Source organism: Athalia rosae, chromosome 5, assembly GCF_917208135.1.
Source record: "Athalia rosae chromosome 5, iyAthRosa1.1, whole genome shotgun sequence".
Taxonomy (NCBI): Eukaryota; Metazoa; Arthropoda; class Insecta; order Hymenoptera; family Athaliidae; genus Athalia; species Athalia rosae.
The window spans coordinates 18,289,054-18,308,259 of record NC_064030.1 but is presented as its reverse complement, the minus strand read 5'-3'; the positions used below and the strand labels follow the sequence as shown (position 1 = coordinate 18,308,259).

At 41.9% G+C, this 19,206-nt stretch overlaps 3 protein-coding genes and 1 long non-coding RNA gene across 12 annotated transcripts; 2 read left to right on the top strand and 2 right to left on the bottom strand.

Annotated features, from left to right (window-relative positions):
* The first annotated feature begins 8 nt into the window (after nucleotides 1-8).
* LOC105683943 (protein-serine O-palmitoleoyltransferase porcupine) lies at nucleotides 9-2,452 on the top strand. Its single transcript, XM_012396946.3, has 6 exons — nucleotides 9-649; nucleotides 711-903; nucleotides 973-1,186; nucleotides 1,278-1,384; nucleotides 1,467-1,669; nucleotides 1,737-2,452. Exons 1-6 carry the CDS (start codon nucleotides 421-423, stop codon nucleotides 2,177-2,179), a joined length of 1,389 nt encoding a protein of 462 aa, XP_012252369.2. The 5' UTR covers nucleotides 9-420; the 3' UTR covers nucleotides 2,180-2,452.
* On the bottom strand, nucleotides 2,360-9,595 carry LOC105683940 (dual specificity protein phosphatase CDC14C-like). 3 transcript variants are annotated; one of them, XR_007278487.1, is made up of 10 exons: nucleotides 8,961-9,595; nucleotides 8,603-8,665; nucleotides 8,260-8,525; nucleotides 7,874-8,174; nucleotides 7,438-7,807; nucleotides 7,018-7,365; nucleotides 6,803-6,928; nucleotides 6,265-6,645; nucleotides 5,512-5,705; nucleotides 2,360-5,348 (listed from the first exon to the last, which is right to left on the bottom strand). XR_007278487.1 is itself a non-coding variant. In XM_012396943.3 (9 exons), exons 2-9 carry the CDS (start codon nucleotides 8,649-8,651, stop codon nucleotides 5,723-5,725), a joined length of 1,884 nt encoding a protein of 627 aa, XP_012252366.2. In that variant the 5' UTR covers nucleotides 8,652-8,665; nucleotides 8,961-9,595; the 3' UTR covers nucleotides 2,360-5,722. The 3 variants fall into 3 exon arrangements, 2 of the variants coding, with proteins under 2 accessions (XP_012252366.2, XP_012252364.2); XM_012396943.3 differs by having other exon boundaries at nucleotides 2,360-5,765; XM_012396941.3 differs by having other exon boundaries at nucleotides 2,360-5,705.
* On the top strand, nucleotides 9,287-9,998 carry LOC125501017. The gene is made up of 2 exons (XR_007278490.1): nucleotides 9,287-9,422; nucleotides 9,614-9,998. It is a non-coding gene; the product is annotated as an uncharacterized LOC125501017 (long non-coding RNA).
* On the bottom strand, nucleotides 9,791-19,199 carry LOC105683937 (F-BAR domain only protein 2). Of its 7 annotated transcripts, none has more exons than XM_048655598.1 (13): nucleotides 18,812-19,199; nucleotides 17,401-17,712; nucleotides 16,864-17,121; nucleotides 16,585-16,780; nucleotides 16,125-16,511; nucleotides 15,406-15,522; nucleotides 13,177-13,285; nucleotides 12,654-12,921; nucleotides 12,305-12,593; nucleotides 11,709-12,186; nucleotides 11,411-11,627; nucleotides 10,981-11,329; nucleotides 9,791-10,912 (listed from the first exon to the last, which is right to left on the bottom strand). In XM_048655598.1, exons 1-13 carry the CDS (start codon nucleotides 18,839-18,841, stop codon nucleotides 10,842-10,844), a joined length of 3,081 nt encoding a protein of 1,026 aa, XP_048511555.1. In that variant the 5' UTR covers nucleotides 18,842-19,199; the 3' UTR covers nucleotides 9,791-10,841. The 7 variants fall into 7 exon arrangements, with proteins under 7 accessions (XP_048511555.1, XP_020706803.2, XP_048511556.1 ...); XM_020851144.2 differs by having other exon boundaries at nucleotides 13,186-13,285; nucleotides 18,812-19,198; XM_048655599.1 differs by lacking the exon at nucleotides 18,812-19,199 and adding an exon at nucleotides 18,305-18,737.
* Nucleotides 19,200-19,206: the final 7 nt, after the last annotated feature.

The following is a 19,206-nucleotide window of genomic DNA, read 5'->3' as shown; positions in this document are numbered from 1 at the left end:
GTTATTCGTCGGTTGAGCAATAATGACTACAATACCAATCTTCGGTCAACGATCAACGACAATTGTAACCGAAGAATTATTCCAAACACTCTTTGAATTTTGACACACCGGTAACAGAGCCTCTGCCGGGCGATAGCGACAACTATCGTTGACAGTTGAACGACAACTGTTGTGTTTACATACAATTGTTTACAATTATATTCTATTCTTCGGTCAACGCAATTATTATGAAATTAGCGTTGTACGAAAATTCTACAATTAGTCTACAAAATTAGCTAACGATTAGCTCGGTATAATATGACGGTACGAAAAGAGCGTCTGTGGAACAATTTGGAAGAGGTCGAGTTTTTGTAATCATTCTGCAATCAACCGTTGGCAATCCTAACCGTTGCATCCTATGATTAATCGCACCGGCGAGACATGATATTCTATGACGATAGCGCAGACCTAGAAGAACACCGAGTGAAATATGAATTTGAAGACGAAGACGAATACGAATACGAGTACGAATATGAATTTGAAGAAAACCAGCATCAACTCGTGGGGGACATATATAATCACTGTTTGTATCCAACGGTCTCAGATGCCTTGTCCTACATAATTCCTCTTCTCATCGCTTCTGTTTCGTTCAGAATTTTGGCTCAGTCAAGTGAGTAACTCATCTAAATCTTTGTCCGACCACTTCCACAAATTCATATTCATTCCAACAGGATACATACCCGTACGAGTCTTTCATGGAGGATCTATAGTTTTTGGGCTGTGGGTCGTACAGCGCTATGCTTCCGAATGTTTGTATTTATTCCTGACCCTTGTAACGGTAACTTACTTGATCCTGCAACTCCCTAGACACTGCCCTAGAAGCCCTGCCGTTGGTTTCTCATGCATCTGCATTATGCTGTATGGGTGAGTGCTCGCAGATTGCTGTTAAAATAATTAAAAGTTTGAAATAAAATACCAAGACTTGGCCTGTAGAGAAAAGTGGATGGATCCGACATCGTGGCATAAGGTGCGAGGTGTAATAATGATTGCCGCAATGAAGGTGGTTGCCGTTGCATTTGACGAGGTCGTTGCGCCCTTGCCCGGTGCTCTGGAATATATGGGATACGTTTTTTGTCCGGCTACAAGTATCTTCGGACCTTGGATTAGTTACAAGGATTACACTGCTCTGTACGGTGCGGTCAATTGGGTAAGTGGAGTAGCAAGGCAGCTAGCAATTGAAGCAGCTCCTTGATCAGAGTTATTCGAAATGCTTTCAAAATACTGTCTACGTTACGTAGAGCTTACAGCGGGTCCTGTTGGCTGTTGGATATTTACTGCTTGCTCTTTTCTTTTTGAGTGTATCAAATTGTTGGGCTGAGTGGATTTTTGCCGACAGTAAATGGAAGTAAGTGGTGAAACTGCTGCGATATCCCGTTTGAGTTATCCAATGATCAGACTTGACAATTGAAAAGTATTCAATCATTCAGATGGTTCGAGGCGTACGGAGACGCGTTGTCCTTCAGATGTTCGCACTACTTCATTTCCTATACCTCAGGAAGTCTAGCTGTGTTGGGAGGCTTCTCATCCTTAGCTAGTACAGTGACAAAGCCTTGGTCTATCGAGTTGCCTCGTTCGCTGGTCCAAGTCGTAATTCACTGGAATATACCAATGCACACTTGGCTAAAAATATGTGAGTCATAAAAAAAGGTGATCGATCGTTGTCCGTACCTTCTTTTCACTCGACTCTTTCCTTACAGATGTATTCCGTCGTAGCCACGTCCGTTTTGGTAAATTTGGAGCAGTCCTTCTGACATACGCGGCGAGTTCTCTGCTTCACGGTCTCAATTTCCCGCTAGCTGCGGTCCTTCTTAGCCTTGGCTTTTACACTTATGTCGAATACCAACTGAGATTCTTGCTCGCATATGTATTCGACGCATGTATCGCAGCAAAAAATTGCGCAGACTACAAATGCATTCATAAGAGGACTAGCAGCAATTGCTGGTGGGTTTCGGTGATAAATTTCATCTTCTCTGGACTCACCGTATTCCACTTGGCTTATCTTGGGCTTATGTTCGATACCTCGGAGCAACAAGAGACAGGGTACAGTTATACCCATACCATGGACAAATGGTCAAGTCTCGGATTTGCGAGCCACTGGGTCGTCCTCGCGACGTACTTTGCGTACTTTCTGATCAAATGACCGATCTGCCGATTGAGCGAGCATTGTCATGCCAAACACCGTCTTCGAGAGTGGGAATCTCAGCTGGTGTGCCTCGCAGGGCATATGATGAAATGGACACATCCCTCACGAATGAAAGAAGGAGCAGGGGGGTGATAATCGTTTCGATAATCTTACAGAGCCAACATTCTTTCATTCGAGTCCTATGAACTTTGATTTGTATTCCACAATTATACACATGTATTTTTACAATTTTTGTATATTTTTATCCAATAAAAATCATCCTACTGCCAAGCATCTACCTATATTTGTTAAGTCTTACTCGATTCTCTACTATTGTGGCTCTCGAATCCAAGGAGTTTGACAGAGGTCGGTATCGTTAGTTAGTTGTTCATCCTACGATTGCGTTGATATCTCTCTAAGCCGTGCAACATGTTGCCTATTTGTTCATAGAAAAATAGATGGCTCATGTGAAAACGGAGCAGAATCTCGAATAGAAAGAAGTGCCAACGAACAACATTAATATTTGGCTCGCTCCATGAGTTACGTTTCCAGCGAGGTGTCAAGCCTGTACCAAGTTCAACAAAATAATGCATAATGCAAAGCTGGAACGATATTGACAAAGACGGATGACTCATTCGTTTGATTAATGATAATATTGCAGAATAAGTGTTGATGATAATACTGCTCGACTTGAATACTACTGGGATTGTGGATTTGCCATAATTAAATTCTCGACACGGTTGTTACAAGTTCACCACCGATACGAAGGCACCGAATTAAGGATCAGCACCGTGCGTTTCTTTTCACTCCGACGTTGATAAGCGTTTAACGACGAATAAAAAGATAGATTAGCGGTTAAACGGAGAAGCTGGCTTTAAGGACAAAGAAAATGGAAATTTGATGTACGGACTAAATAAATGACTGGAAACTAATGTACAATTCGTTCGTTATAAACCTCGCCGTTATATTAAAAACATGTCTAGCTACCCTCACTAGGAACAGGGGCGTTATTCAAAGCAACCCTTACTGTGTCGTAGCCTACACACGTCTCTCCTATAAAATATTTGTTATATGTATGAACTCTCTTTATACCTAATGTAAAACAATTATTCTCGAAGATGCTATCTCTTAACGGGCGTTACTTTTCGCAACCGGTTTGATATAATATTTCAGTAATTCAATAATTAATTAGCAACAATCAATCTCTACGAAACAACGTATAACGAGATTAGCTAGGCACATACAGATGCGAGTCGCTTCTCGCAATGTACGGATAGTGTAACGATGATAATGATGATAATTGATGATGATGATAATGATGACGATGATGATGATGATGATGTTTGAGAATCAATGATCGATGACTGCCATTAATTTTTTCATTGCATTGGATAAAATTAATATACAATCGGATACGGCGAGATACGCCCAACAATTATACATATGTGCATTAGGTCGGTCCTTAACGGGGTTGTTTTCGAAGTTCGATGCTCCAAGAAGCTTAAACGCTTACAAATAAATTTTGAGAGTCTCTTATGATTTTTCGCTAAATCTATTGATTTGAAAGTTGAATTTGAGTTCAACGTTCAATTTACATAAAATTATCATTAGAATAACTTTTGAAACAGTCGATTTAGCGAAAAATCATAAGAGACTTTTTTTGTAGAGCGTTGACATGTCTATTGAACTGTGAATTTCCATAATTTTCTATATATTTGTCAACGACTTATAAAAGATTCAAAAAACAAAACATGTTATTCTCATGTTATTTCCATAAGAAAATTCGGTGTCAATGTGGACTATCTTAGTGTTGATATTAAAAGCTCAGATTTTCAGGGAATTTCTTTAAATTTATTTAGAAACGTTTAAACTCCTAGGAGCATCGAAATTCGAAAACAACCCTGTTAAGGACCACCCTAATGTATATGCAAAAAAATTGATCCTTTGTGCCCATTTCAGGACCCTCAAGAAACTCCCATATACTTCTATGCTCCCATGAAACACCGTCAGAATATGTATCGTATACCTAGATACAGTATTGTTATATCTCAATCATATTGTAACATTGCCGGGCTTTGCCCTTTTGATTTATATCCGCGTCCTAAACCTACCCCCAAATCATATTCAATTATTTGACAGTTTTTCTTCGTTGATTACGAGTTTCTTTTCGTAAACAACTTCGATGTTCGGAAGGCAAGCTTGCGACTGAACATCGGCAATGTTACAATATGTATATTGCACAGGTATATCTACTTGTGTGGATATTATTCGATGCAAAGATTATGCGTTTTGAAATTTGAAATTAGTTTTCTACATTTTTTTCCCCAACTGCATGCGCAAAATTCGACTTTACGCACAGGTGTGCGTACGCAAAGTACCTCAATCTCGCACTGGTCAAACCCGTGTGCAAATTGTAATTCTACGTGTAATATTGCCGAATCCGAATTAATGTGTGATGACCTTTACCATGACGATAGAAAAAAATAAAAATAACCGTAACGATCGAAAATTTTACTTCAGATTATTTGCCTTTCATTGCCCTTGTGATCCAGCTTTGCACGAAATTCTTTTTTATCCACTTTCTTAATTCCTTTTTATTCATTTGAGGAATTTTTGATAGTCGAGGGCTTCGCGCCCTGCTTCCCTACACCCCGTCTGTCGTTTCATGTGTATGTTACTGTGAAACACCGGAATCTGGAGAAGGTCGACTTTCACCGGATTAGTGTATGTCCGAAATATTTGTTGAATACCCTTATTTCTGACTTACACAGGTAAACGTTGACATTCGCCATGCAGAGCATGTCGACACACACCGCAGAGGGTCCGAATGTAAAACAATGTAATAAAATATTCGATCTTTCACCGACGTATTTGCCGTGGTGTTGATGCCACGCGCGCATAGTTGTGTTCCGCCTAATTTACTATTTTTAATAAATTGATTTCTTTGATCAAACCTTTTCGGTGAGCTACGCGGCCTTCGTTTGGATTCTGCGTCTTTGGGTACCACAATATTCACAGCATCGCACTAAAGAGCCGACCTCATATTTTTCCAGTCCGGAATCAGGAGTAGGGAAGTCGTAGGGGATGTGCAGTTAGCAGTTTCTCGAGTGAAAGGCAGACATATCGCGACTCGAAATTGGGGCGCAAGTAATCCACCTATGCCGTTAATCGTAATTCATCCTCCACCCTACAGCGCGTGAAAGTTAGTGAATCAAAGCGTATTAAAATCTTTGATAATGTCTGCAATCTCGCTTATAGCCCAGAGCGAGCTTGAAATGTTGAAGATATCTTATCGGATATAAGGTGTAAGGGATGAAAAATTAGTCACAAATCTAGTACCGCATCCCCACCATAGAAACAGCCCAGGATGAGATCCGCCTTGTCCAGTCGGCGACTGAATCTGCCGAGTCCTCGGTTCTCCGTTCAAGGAAGTTGTCTTCGTGGACAAGGTCGATGCGCATCTTAGTGGAGGATCGGATTGAGACGTCTGGATTTCCGGCGCTGCCCCGGAGTCCGACTGACCACTGTATCATCTCCGGCACCGCTGAGAATATCGGTTAGTCATCTGACAAACGCTGTTTTGTAACTTTTTGTGGGGCGCGCACTGCAAGACACAGAAAGAAACAGGGTTCGTTTGTTAGCCACTGGAAATGACGGTCAAAAACATACAAGGAAAGGGAGCGGGTAGTTGTTTGAAAAAACTGTCCAGAATGACGATGTAGGATGTTGATGATGTAGGAACTGTCCAATTAATCATTCTCTTACTCATCACCAACAATATCGATATCGGAGCAGCGAAGGTACGCGTAACGATAAAAGCAGAGAGTGGCCGGTCTATCAGCTTAGTGCGAGATAGAAGCGAAACACAAATTATTAGTCACTATTGTTGGCAATTGATGCGTGTTAATTGAGCAGAGATTCGTTACGTCCAGAAAACGAAGGGGAGCGTTTAGTGACGTTTACTGTGAATAATCGAGAAAAGCAGGTGGGAAGGAAGCTTGAGGAAACGTCTTCGTGAAAACCGGGAATTGCGCAACAAATTGGCGATCGGCGAGCGAGAAAATGAACAGCAACGTAACAGTTTCTGCGGTTTCAAGACTTACTGCCTCAAAGAATGGTATCGTGTGACGCGATCTGCCGACCGGAGAATCATGCTCATGCCCGGCTGTTGAGGCTGTTGGGCCGAGCGATTCGTTGTCGCAACATTGGGGCGAGTATCTGCGATACAGGAAGCTCTGACACTAGCCCTCGTTACGGGTTTAGACACCAAAAAAGATGCGACCGGGCGGGTTGGGTCCAGTTCGTCGCGGTCGTCTTCGTTATCGACGTCATCGACCTTGTTATTGTTGTTGTTGTTGTTGTTGTTTTGATGGCCGTTTCTGTTGACGTGAGCCTGGTACCGATTGTTACTAACTTGTGTCGTCGTTTTCGAATTGACACGACGCACGGTAGAGTCGCAGTTGTTAGTGACCAGCCAATTGTTTCTACAATAACCCAACAAGGCAAGGTATCATCTTTCATTCGTCTACTAGAGAAGCTCGGATAGATGTTCAATTAACTACGAAGACTCGAATTCCAAAGAACCAACGAACTACGATAGGATTGATAGATAAGAGAAAACATAGGACAGAAGTCACGGACCTTTTGACGATTGTCGTAGTTGTCGCTCGTCCGAGTAGCCGCTTCGGAGGTTCCTTATCCTTGGTACTCGTTAGACCTGTTGCACTTTTTTGACCTCTGGTATGAAGCAAGGGGCCTAGATAGGGGCTGAGGAAAAGAAGCAGCATCGGTCATTAGATAGTTAATCACCGGATGCAAGATATGAATACCCAAGATTGATGAAATCTATCACTTACTGCACTACGGTCGATGGGCTCGATATTGCGCTAAGGGCCGATTGACAGGAGGGTATCGCACTCCGTCTCGAGGCTTTAATTTGATTCAGTTTATCGCCCTGAGTGAGCACAGAGATTTTTGGTACAGCAATGCTTGAAAGTGGTCCAGGATCGTCTAGTTTTATACCGTCGACACGGTGCATAATGCCAGAGACATTGTCCTGAACGAGGCGAGAATTTTTAATACCCGGAATGGACGAATCGGCGGATCTTTCTGCCAGAGAGTAAATCCCATAAGGATGCACCGGCTCTCCATTCGCCGACGCCCGCAAAGGCACTTTCAGTAAAGAATGAAGGTACGCTTCTTTCCTACAAAGTCAGGTGATTTTTTTGTGAAAAAATTTGAAAATCCGAAATCACTGGGTTGATCGGATTACTTACTGTTCAAGCCAGTGCTGTTGATGCCCTATGACAGAGCCAGGTCTGCAAATTCTGATCCAGGCAATGGTTTCTCTGGCAGTGAGATGATAGTGCTTCATTATGTAGCAGCCGATCAGTGTTCCAGTCCTGCCAAGACCCGCCTTGCAATGAACCGCCACAGCACCGGGTGCATTCTCAGATATTTTGAGAAACTGTCGCATTATAGAATCGGTGGGAGTCGAGCCATCGATAAAAAACAATTCCTTGTGATCAAAGCCTGCTTCGATAAACCTTGAAGCTTCGTATATCTTTTTGTTCAATCGTACAATGGTTGAAACGTTGGTGCGACGGAAATACGCAAAATAAGACTCTGGGGCATGCAGGGGATAGCCTGTGAATCCGGAATGAGATATTATCTATCTGCGTGTCTTTATTTTTTAAAGTTATAAATACGTACCATTTTCAATTTTGGTTTTAACATGGGGCCCACAGAAAGCAATAAATTTGCCTGGAACGATCCAATTCAAATCCCCATTTTCCACACGTTCGTTGTGCTCGTATTCCTTGTGGTGGAAATCACAAAAATTGAAGAAGCCCAAAACATGACACTTTTGAATGGCACGGAGACATTCTTCAAGAGATATTTGATAGCAGGGAGCTCCCAAAGAGGCATCCCTGAACATAGCGAATGGCGGGCTCGTCGGGCTTGATATCAAGCATTCGTAAGCCTCCTCTGCAGTGCGTTTCCAATATATTATCTGCCGAATTTCAACAAGTAATTAAATCATCAGAGATCTGCTTGCAATCGATCAAACTAATTCTGTACAGCGATTATCTACTCACCATATAGCTGGCGATAAGAAACGCAGCATTGACCCTCTTCTGGGCATCCATGGTTGTATAGTGGACTATTTTTTTCTTGCTCAGGGTAACAGCCTTAAGTTTTTTGTTCACCTTCTGGCAATAACGGTAGAGCATGGCTAGATTGAGAGGTCCAAAGTCAGCGTAAAAGTTTTCATATACTAGTTCATTATCTATACTGAAGTAGTGGGTGTTCGGTGTGCTTCTGGGCTTGACAGTTGTTCTCAGTGTAACAAAGTACAATCGATCTGCAACACAGGACTTTTTAGTTTATGAAAAGAAGACAACATATAGGGTTTATGTGGATCTAATGATATTTCAATACCCTTCAAGAACTCTGCAGCACAAACAAGCACCTCGTTCGAATCATCCATCTTCGTTGAATGGTCTGAAATGTACGTATGAAAAAAAACTGTATAACTGTGGTTAAGAGAAAAACCGATGCTACTAGAATCACGCTCATACGTCGATAGAAAACTGGTATGAGACGAATAATATAAAATTCAAGTAATTCAAGATCAACTGAGGCTGTAGGTAGCAGATGGAGGTGAACTGGATTCTGCGACCTACGCGAATTACAATTCAAAAACAAATCTTGAGCAAGCAAACTTTGAGGAATTTATAATATCATGCAAAGGCGGATAATTCACGGCACACATTTGTTAACATTGATTTTCACTTACTTGGCTTATTAATCTCCGACGCAAAGCATAAATATAAACACCGCACTGACGGAATAAAGAGAGAGAAAGATGGAGGTGGGGAAAAAGAATGAGAGAGAAAGGAGAGGGTGAAATCAAAACGGCGCGGAAGAGAAAAAGAGAGCGAGTCAACGGGTTAAAAACGGTTAGAATTCGAATGGGGTTATTGTTGAGGATTCGTTTATCCTTTAGACTCCGGAAGCACCACTAGCACCGAACGTACACGCTTTCAATATCTGCGTCTCGCGCCCCCTCGAATTAATCAAAAAATATATTGTATCATTACAGCGTCGCGACGTCATTATTCTGGAGGGAGCCGTGATATTGTTTTCGGTATAACCGCCATTTTATTGTTAGACTATTCGTTGACCAACCCACTTTGCACGCATAGATTTAAATAGGGGACACGGCTTTATGTTGGCAAGTTCTCGTGGCTGCTCATTGGTTAGTTCTTCGTTCGTTACAGATACGTTACTTTACATTTTATCATTCATATTCGATTTACTTTTTCCAAATGAACGACTGCTATAACTCTTTGAACAACAAACTCAGATTCGTGCTAACAACTTGTCAAGCTACATACTCTCAACTATCTCTCCACATAAAATTTACCCTATGAAATCTTGGACCTGTAGCCCCCCTCCAGTTTTCAACCAAAAGTTAGAGCCAAGTTACAATACCTGTGTGGACATCTGCATTTTTGGCCGCATTTATTCAAGAAAAAGCCTGATCTCAAGACGGTGCACTAAGGAGGTATATGTCTTTGGACATAGAGTAATGGAGATGCCGGAGATAAGGGAATTCAGTTGAACTATTATTACAATATGTTATAATATTCAACAATGCTTTGTTCGAAAGAGCTAATACAAAACTGAAGATCGAGGAAGTCAAACGATATACTATAATCCTTACAAATATTTTAGTTTTACAATGTAGTTATAGGTATAACTATGCAGTTCGGTTATTTACAATACATTATTGTAATGAATACAATATACACTTATAATATGATTACAGAGATATCTATGAAGTCTTATTTGCATGTATTGCCCAACTATATGGAACCAACATATGGGCAAAGCCAAGCAGAAACACTGTCGATCATTTTGTCCGAAAATTTTCTACCACCTGTGGCTAGGAGATTTGTTTCATTACAATGATAGCAATGTCGATGCTGACTACAATGAATATGACGATACAATGAAAGTAATAATAATAGTTGTAGCTAATGAGAATAGTAAGAATAATAATAACAATAATATTAATAATAATAATTATGATGATGATGATGATGGTGATGCTACTAATGAAAATGAGAATAACAGTTTTTAATATCAATGATAGTATTAAAATACAAACAATATATAGGGCACGTTATAACAACGAGGGGAAATGTACCGTGTTCAGTGTGGATGGGGAATCCTAATGTGTTGTGTAAAATATAGTCTATCCGAATTCCATTCATCTTGTTAGCGAAACGTCGTAGCAATAGCTAATCATCGTAGCTTGCAGTGCCGATAGGGATATAGGTTTCGAATATCGACTCAAGTTGTATATCCTCTGCATAATGGGAACCGAGAATTTTGATTTGATTTGATTTTCAGTCACAAATTATCCTGTGGGACCAACTTCCTGCAAAAACATCACGATATGGTGTAAAATTTGCGAATGTTGCTGTGAAAATGATTTCTTCGATACTAGAAATTAAATTTTCAGTTTCGATGGTGTCGTGTGGTTCAGAATGGGGCAAAGGTCATGGGAATACGAATGACTCTTCAGTCTTCGATTTCGACACTGCCGCAGGGATTCTCGAAATTTTCCATCAGGCTGTCAACTTGGGTTATCCACCTTCTCAGGCACCAGTCAGTCCACCGTCAAAGGAGGTGCGGCATATCTCGTTTTAGGATCAGAATCTCCATCGCACATGTACCGCCCTAAAAATAATTCCTCCAACAGTTACAACTGATCTTGTCTGTGGGTTAAACGTTCAAGGATAACTTACCAGAGACAAATCTGCGCTTTACTAAGCTGAGCCGATATCCTGCGCCGACAAGCTCGAATTCGATTCCGGATAAAGTTGTTCCTTCGCAATTAAATTGGGTGAAGATCGTCCCTTGAGATCCTGGTCCGCGATCTAGCTCAATCCTGGCCTTGAGGGACCCAACGCCACCTCCTTCGCTGTGCTGCGAGAGTTCAGTGAATTTCCATAATATTCGGTTTGAATCCGGAAGCCATTGGGCAAGTGGTTTACTGTGTAGGCTTTTGAAACCCCCATCGATCGGCGATGCCACATGAAGGTTCAACAACGGGCTGGGTGAGGCCATTGCCCGGCTATTGTATTTGTAATCGATCTGGAGTGAAACAAACAACGAGTTGCTTGTAAAATTGAATTACAATTATCAATTCCAGGAATTGCCAGATTGGTTACAAACTTTCAAATCTGTGTGGGTAGACTCGCACTTCCAGTATGCGACGAGTTGAAATGGACAAGATCCAGCACCCTCCTTATTTTTAATCTGATATTTCAGTATGTCGACATTAAAGTAGGAAGCCGAGGGATTCTGTTCCGCCTGCCGTCTCAGCAAGGTGGTTAAGGCACTCATATTGAAGTCAAAAATTGCGCTGTCAGCCGTTGATTGTGTAGCATCCCTAAAACAAAGAGATATTAATGGGTGATTTAATGACAGTTTTTTTTTCAAATTTATTATCGACAGTTATTTTGAAACTCACAAAGTAACGAGCTGACTGTTTGGCAGTAACTTTTCGAGCCTGTTGCTATTTCTCACCCGAAAAGTGAGCTGCGCGGGGCTAGGATTATTCGCGAGAACCGCAACGATCCCAGCAGGGAACGAGAGCATCATATCTCCGCTGAGTTTTACCTGACATCTCGTTTCATCTGTTCCTCTGAAGTAAGAATGGATTATCTCGTGAAAAGCTACAGCGAGAGGTATCGTGTCTGCAAGACCAATCGTCAAGGGCGATGGGCCCCTAGAAGATCCAACAGCCACACCGGCCGTCCGGAATTCCAAACTTGCGACGCTGTCTGCCCTAGATATTGTAGCTGGGGAGACCCGACCTCTCGATGTAGCGACGCTCGTTCCATCTCCTCGTCTCGACGGAGGTCGCGGAATCGCGATAGAGGAGCTAGACGTTTGTTTCGGAGGTAGAGCCACACCAATCTCGCCGACCTCAGAGAACAGATCGCCATCTGAAAGTTTGAATATTCAGCATCGGGCTATTAGCATTGCGGGAAGATACACTGGCGGTCTTTCGAGATATTGCAATAAAATTTCATGTAACACGAATCGTTCACAACAGAATGTTACCTTGGGACCGAGCATGCGGATGGACGTTGACTGCAGTGTGATAATGGGACAATGGTTGAGAGACAGTCGTCACAGGGTGCGTTGCCGGTGGGGAGGAGAGCGGAGGTGGGCTCTGCAGTGAAGCATAAGGGTGACCCCCGGTAGGCGTTGAAGCGCTGGACGGCGTACTACTGGGATTGAAAAGGTTCAAACCGAGTAGATCGGAGCTAGGTTTTCCACCCAGTTGTTGCGAAACCGATTGCGATCTCTTCATATGGTGGTCCGTCTCTGCATTTGATCCTCTACGACCCTAGATGCAGTTTATCAACAATGAGCCAGCGACCAAATGAAACCAGACGCAACTTCTTACCATGATAGTACCAACAGGTGAAAGCGACAGGTTTTCGACGGTTGCTCTGAGTTCGTCGACACTGGCACTCATAGGAGCTCCACCATTGCTCAATGGTTTAATTTCAACTCGAATTTTCCGCTCTCTCTCGTCCTCCGACTCTGTATCCGAACTAGAGTAGAAACCACGTTCATTTTCCCAAGGGTCAACCTTTGGCTTTATGCAAAAGCCATCCTCATCAACCTCCGGGGTCGGAGTACCTGTCTTCCGACTATCGTCTTTCTCCTCCCTATAATACAACAGAAGAGCCGTGCAAACGAATGTTCATTCTACAATTAAAGAGAACTTCATCGGCAGCTCTAGTGCATTGCAATCATATTCTATTTCTTGCCCCCTTCGACGCAGTGGATTTCAATCCCAAATTCCTCTAAAGAGGTGTTGGTTTGTCATAGAATATTAATCATTTGATCAAAGGAAATGTATTTACATTCGTCCCCAACACTAGAGTTTCTGCACTAGGACTGCCGAGCATGCATATACTGACGAATCAGACTTTTCTTCTCTGTTACTGCTAGTTTCCACTGTGTCCTTCTTCTTCTTGGCTTTCTTCTCCTTCCTCTCCTTTTTTTTCTCCCTTCTGCTCCGTAAAAACCCTGTTTGATTAAGAAGAAAAATTAGCAAGGGGATTAGAATATTACATGGCTTGAACAGGGAAACATTGGTGCTGGTCAAATAATTTTTTGCTCGCTGGCAAGATTTTTCATAGCCGACCAAAATGGACAGCACCAATCTTTACCCCTTTAAAATATGTAAATAATGCTCTATTTGTTTGCCACATTTTTTTTTAAATACATACCGTTGTCATGTGACAGAGAGGCTTAATTTTCACCGATTAAAGATAATGATGGTAGCTAAGGGCTAAGGTAGAGAGAGAGATTTACTTTCCAAGTGCAGAAATTGTAGCGCAACGTAATATCAGATCAAGTGCCCATACAAGAGTAATAGGTTTGAGTAATAACAATCGGTCTTAGGATGGCTGCATTAATCAGGCATGCATCGCGTTGACTAGTCTAATAGTGTGTAAGGTGCCATCGCGATTGAGCGCATACTGTGGTTCAACGAATATACTTAAACAAATATATACAGAAAAAGGTGAATCTACTCTGCTGGAGTTATGTGAACGTGCATTATCATGAACCCCAGGAAGTGCTTGGCTTTCCCGGGCGTCACTAGAGAAATCGCATCGACACATAAAGGATACACAGTTTGCTGAAGCGCAGTTCTCTTCTAACACGTAGGAATCAAAGAAAAATATCAGTTAAAATCATTGACCGGATTTTCCGTTCATTAACAATACTTCAAGCACTTCATTTCGTGTAAAAAATGTCAATGAGATATAAATTAACAGTTAGAAAGCTGGAAAATCTACGATCAGGTTTTTCTTGCGCCATGGAGGAATTTTGTGGTACGTATCTACCATATCTGGTCAACAATTGCAGCACCACCACCGTCAAATTTTACACCTGGCACAATGTTAACTACTTCCAAAATTGTTTTTCTAACAACTTCTACAGACGAGAAATTTTTGAACAAAACTAAGACAGGCTTTGGCAATTAGAATGTCTTTTGACAATTGGTACATACATGTATGTAATAATTTTTTTTGAATTGAGAATGAACACAGGCAAATGCCATGAACGATAGATTTTTCTAGTGACATATTTCGATAGATTGCCACACGGTAAAATCAGCTCAACTACAACTCCGCGTTACTTGGAAAATAAATAACGACGCCATGCATTAATCAATTTATAAGGAACGGCTCACCTGAAGCCACGCCAACGTCGCCCCACCCCGACTCCTTGACGCTATCCAAGTCCAATTCCCATTTCTACGCAACAGTTATACTCTTACCGACTATTGCATTTGATGAAACAAATTAAAGCCCTCGTATACTCGTATCAATGCTTTGATTCATGTGAAAATCAAATTCTTAAAAAAGTGCGTCGAAGACACACCCCAGTGACTGTTAGAAAAACAATTTGCACGCTGAATAGATGGAGGTGCAGAGGTTTTTAGTAAATTAAAGCTAGATGTATGATGTATTTGTTTCAAGTTAGAGAACAGTATCCAAAGTAGGATGGCTTTTGGAGTCCTAATATAATCAGGGTACTCTATACTTGGTGCCAGTGACTCACATATGAAAATAAACTCATCAAACGTGTTACACGTTGAATTAATATCACCACAACCGGGAAATTATTTAAAAGCTGGCGTAAGGTGCATTAAAAAACTGTTTGCATAGAAGCAATCTAATAAGTTTGAAAGCAGTGCATAGCTGTAAACCAAAAAAGTATTTCATTTTTATATGGAAGAGTTGAGCACAAATTATTTACAAGACTATGCGCTTATCAATTGGCAGACAATTTGAACGTATACATGTAACGTATTTACGGAAATTGCAACTAATGACGCAGTCTAACGAAGCAATCGAGAGCCCATAGGTGTGGAAACTTATGATTGATTGTTTTATTGGCTATTGTTGAGTAAGAGGAGGATTATGTCGAAGTTGTGCAGAAATTGAATGTAATGTAAATCGACCGATCAGAGCACCAAGTAAGAAATAAAGAGGAAATTGGGCAGAAAACGTGTTTAGGGCAGAATTATGGTGCACGTGGTACGATGCACCAAGCATCATTAACGGTGCAACGGTCGTTTGTGTTCTGATACAAAGAAAGTTATGTTAGGTAACAACACAATGTGAAGCAGTTACATTTAGATCCTCTTAGAGGGTTCCTGGAGATGCTGGAAGGTGATACGGCGGGAGGCAGATTGTTCCGTTGGGAATTGGGTATGGCTGTACCGACAGACCCTGAGTTCTTCTGTCGCTCTGAAACAATACTCGCCGCTTCAACGATATTCAAATGATCGCAGGTGGTAATTGTTCAATATTATCTGATCACGGTCGTGTGGCTTGAATTTGAAAAAGAAAGAAAAATAAACAATTTGATTTCTTAAAATTGGAGCGCCGACCTCCGTCGACCGTTGGGGTATATTTACGAACTTTACGCAGCAACGATCGCGGCCCAAGTAAGGCCCTAACAAGGTCTTACATATCTAACAACGGTAAACGCATTCGTGATTAGGTGTGCCAACTAATAATCCTAGCGTGTTACCCAGCACTTATGCTACCAACAACGAATAGTTTCGAACCTGCTTCATACCCTCGTTCAAACCTAGGACTCAAAACCCTTTTGTAAACTTGAAACAGCGCAGTTTTCACGTTTGTTCGATAAAATTTATCATGATTGAAGCAGGTTTGATACGGATTTTTTACACGTATGAAACGCACACACGCGCGCGCAAGTCGGTGTATGCATGTGTGTATATATCTTTATATATATATATATATATATATATATATATATATATATAAACTAGATGATCATAACATAACTATGATACCGGGTCGGACCAACATGAAAAACCTACCCTGGGAGTTGGACATGAAAAGATTAAGGAGCGAAGTGGCACGACGGGAGGCCTTCGTCGGTGGCTGTGGCTCTTGTTCTCGATCTCGTTCTCGTCGTTGCTGTGGTTCTCTGTCTTGTTTCTTTCTTTCCACAATGTCTTCATTCTCTTCCGGACTAACGCGTTCCTCTCCGCTCACAAAATTACCTTGCCCCTTAGCCCCCCCAGTTTTTGTCGAGTTAATTTTTTTACCAGCGACCCCTGTTTCGCCATTAGTAGCCTTTGACACCTCCCCGCTCCCTTCCAATGGCATCGGTTGCAGCGAAGTGGTCGATGTCATGGCCACCGTCGTGGTCACGGGATTCGTCATACCAAAGTTCAGCATTGCGTCCTCATACTCGATTACACCTAAATTAAAAAAAAAATTATTATAAAGATTCAATTAATAATAAATTATTCTCAAGAGCTTTACTTTTCTCACCTGGCTTTTCAAACCCTGTGTATTTGCTCTGTACAAATTGTTCCAACAATTTGTCCACAGTCATATCAAGACACTGCCTTTTAAAGTCTATGTGAACTTGGCCAACTTGTTCATGATTGGATTGCAGAACATCCGCGTATGTATTGAGAAACTCTTTCATATGCTTGAGATGGGTTTCTTCTACATCTTGAAATCGCTACAACATAAATTCAGTTAAAAAATGCTCGTGTGATTTAACAAAGTCACTACCAAAAGCTACGAATAGAACATGGCAAATACTTTGCACGCCTGAGTCATTTTAGCTTCAAAGTCATTGCGTATGGTGGTGTACTTTTCGACCAGTGCCTTATAGTCGTCCTGTGATTTTTTGAATTTGGCGTCGGCTTTTTCGAGCTCCCGTTGACTGGCGCTGTCTTTTCTCAGCTTTTCCAACTCTGTGCCTCTCTGGGCACAGATATCCTTAGCTTTTTGTAAGGTCGTCATTATACTTTGAATATTCTGCACGACGTCCAGGGTACTCGATTCCTCCTCCTTTACCTGCAGTTTAAACCATCGATAAATCGCTGGAGGGCTAGGAATAGCAAGTGGCTAGTTCTACAGTTTCAGAGCTGCACTTGTTTACCAAAAAATTTCAGTGCACCAAGTTCATTATATAGCCTATTATACCCTAGCTATAGGCCAAGTGGGCGTTAATTGATAACGTTCAGCGGTAAGATAAAAATTGTTGGCCAGACAGACGTAGATGAGAGAAAATGACGAATCAACAGCTCTGCTGATTGAAAATATTTCATGCGATGAGGAAAGTTTGAATCTCACAGCTTTATGCTTCTTGTGAAGTTCGTCAGCATATTTGGAGACATCCTTAATCAATTCCGCAACCTTCTGTGCCATCTGCAAGTGCAGACTGGCGAGTTTTTCTGCAGCACCTCTGAGCGCAGCCCACACCGGTGCAAAGGTTCCTTGAGTTCCACCGCTGCCGCTGGCCTGTTTGGCAACTTTACTGAGAAGCTTGTAGTTGTTTTCTTCTATGGCTGACCTCTCTCGTAAGAAGTCAGCCAGCTCTTTGCTGGCGACAACACCATGCTTCATGTTATGGTAAAGAACATCGAATCCATTATTTTTCTCACCCTGATTTAGAAGCAGAAAACCAATAATGATCATCAGAATTATTTGACTCGATCGTGCGATGATATAATTTCATTCGGGCCATTGCATCGAGAGCTGCTGTATTTCAAATATTTGCAGCAGATAGGGTATGACATTTGCCAAGAATTTCGAGCGATATATAAAACGAGTTCAATTTGGTTCAATTGACTCACATCGACCCTCGTCTAACAACTACGGAACGACTACATTCGCTTCTACTTATCGTTTGTAGAAAAATGACACACGAGCAACACATTCAAAATTTATGCATATAATGAATCAAATTTCGGATTTCCAAAGAGGGGAGGATCTAGAAATGTAAGTTTGACGGTAAACAAACGAATCAGGGGTTGCCGTTTCCTTCCAAAGTAATAGATCAGCGGATTATAAGCATACCGGATATTTATCGAGGTGGGGATTTAGCAAAATCTAAGACAAAAGGCCGATGGTACCAGAGGTAGCCTAAGTGGGCAATTACGACAATGACAAATGGAAAGGAGAGGAGGAAAGGGGCGATGATGAGCGAAGCGTGCAGGAATTCACTAGTTTTCATAGCACGGTGTTCGGTACATACCGGGTACATGCATAGAATTATAGACGACGAAGGATCGTAATATTACAGCATTGCTTACTGACACGATGTCACAGTATAAGGAGTAAGCTGTGACGATATGCGAAGAAACGTATGTACGCGACGCGTGTAGTACTGTCAAATTGCATTCGTCGCCGAGTGAATGCGCCAGACCTGAGTGAAGCGCGATAATTGTCACGTATCAATGGAAAAAAAAAGGAGGAGAAACTGTGGAATTGGGTAATCGTTTGGAAATAATAAATGATGAAGCGAAAAATTTTACGATAGGTGGTCGAAGGAGAACGAGGACGGGCTCTGGAAAAGGACCGTAGGACCGGGTGGGCGAATTTCAATTGACAGAAGACGCATCTACGCGGATAAATGGTAGGGATAAGAAAAAAGGTGTGTTCGGCGGATTGGCGAATGTCCAATGTCCATAACCCTAGGAGGGCCTGTCGCCCAATAATTGGCGCGTCGAGTTCGGATCGGCTCATTGTCGGGAAAACTCACCCAGAAATAATCAGCGAAGTCGACGGTCATGATGGGAGTGATATCTCAGACCGTCATGTCACGCACTTGACACTAATCAACGGTCACCGTCATACAACCCTACGATGCTGGTGCAGCACTTAATTTCACCACAGCACCGAACGACCGTCTTGCCTTTTCCATGGGAAAAAAATTAACTCCCACAATTTATTAATTCAATGCAATTGAACGTATACGTGCGACAACCTGTACGTGAAACCTCGGTAAAACTGCCCAGTGGCCGAGCATCGACTGACGGACCAACTGGACTACTATTTGGGTAGCATTACCGCGGTACTACGGAATTACGGAATAATACGGATCGCGTTGCGTGAACGGGAGGGCAGGAGCGTCCGTGCCCCTTATAAAACTTGACA

Bases quoted from the DNA above. Each gene is read 5' to 3' on its own strand.
- LOC105683937 (XM_048655598.1), bottom strand. From the start codon at position 18,841: ATGACCGTCGACTTCGCTGATTATTTCTGG. The intron at 17,122-17,400 runs GTGAGATTCAAA...TTTAAACTGCAG, and splicing joins TTCACAAGAAGCATAAAGCT to GTAAAGGAGGAGGAATCGAG. The intron at 11,628-11,708 runs GTGAGTTTCAAA...TCTTTGTTTTAG, and splicing joins AACAGTCAGCTCGTTACTTT to GGATGCTACACAATCAACGG.
- LOC105683943 (XM_012396946.3), top strand. From the start codon at position 421: ATGATATTCTATGACGATAGCGCAGACCTAGAAGAACACCGAGTGAAA. The intron at 904-972 runs GTGAGTGCTCGC...CTTGGCCTGTAG, and splicing joins ATCTGCATTATGCTGTATGG to AGAAAAGTGGATGGATCCGA. The intron at 1,385-1,466 runs GTAAGTGGTGAA...TCAATCATTCAG, and splicing joins TTTGCCGACAGTAAATGGAA to ATGGTTCGAGGCGTACGGAG.
- LOC105683940 (XM_012396941.3), bottom strand. From the start codon at position 8,651: ATGGATGATTCGAACGAGGTGCTTGTTTGTGCTGCAGAGTTCTTGAAG. The intron at 8,526-8,602 runs GTATTGAAATAT...CCTGTGTTGCAG, and splicing joins TGCTGCAGAGTTCTTGAAGG to ATCGATTGTACTTTGTTACA. The intron at 6,646-6,802 runs GTCCGTGACTTC...GGGTTATTGTAG, and splicing joins ACTACGACAATCGTCAAAAG to AAACAATTGGCTGGTCACTA.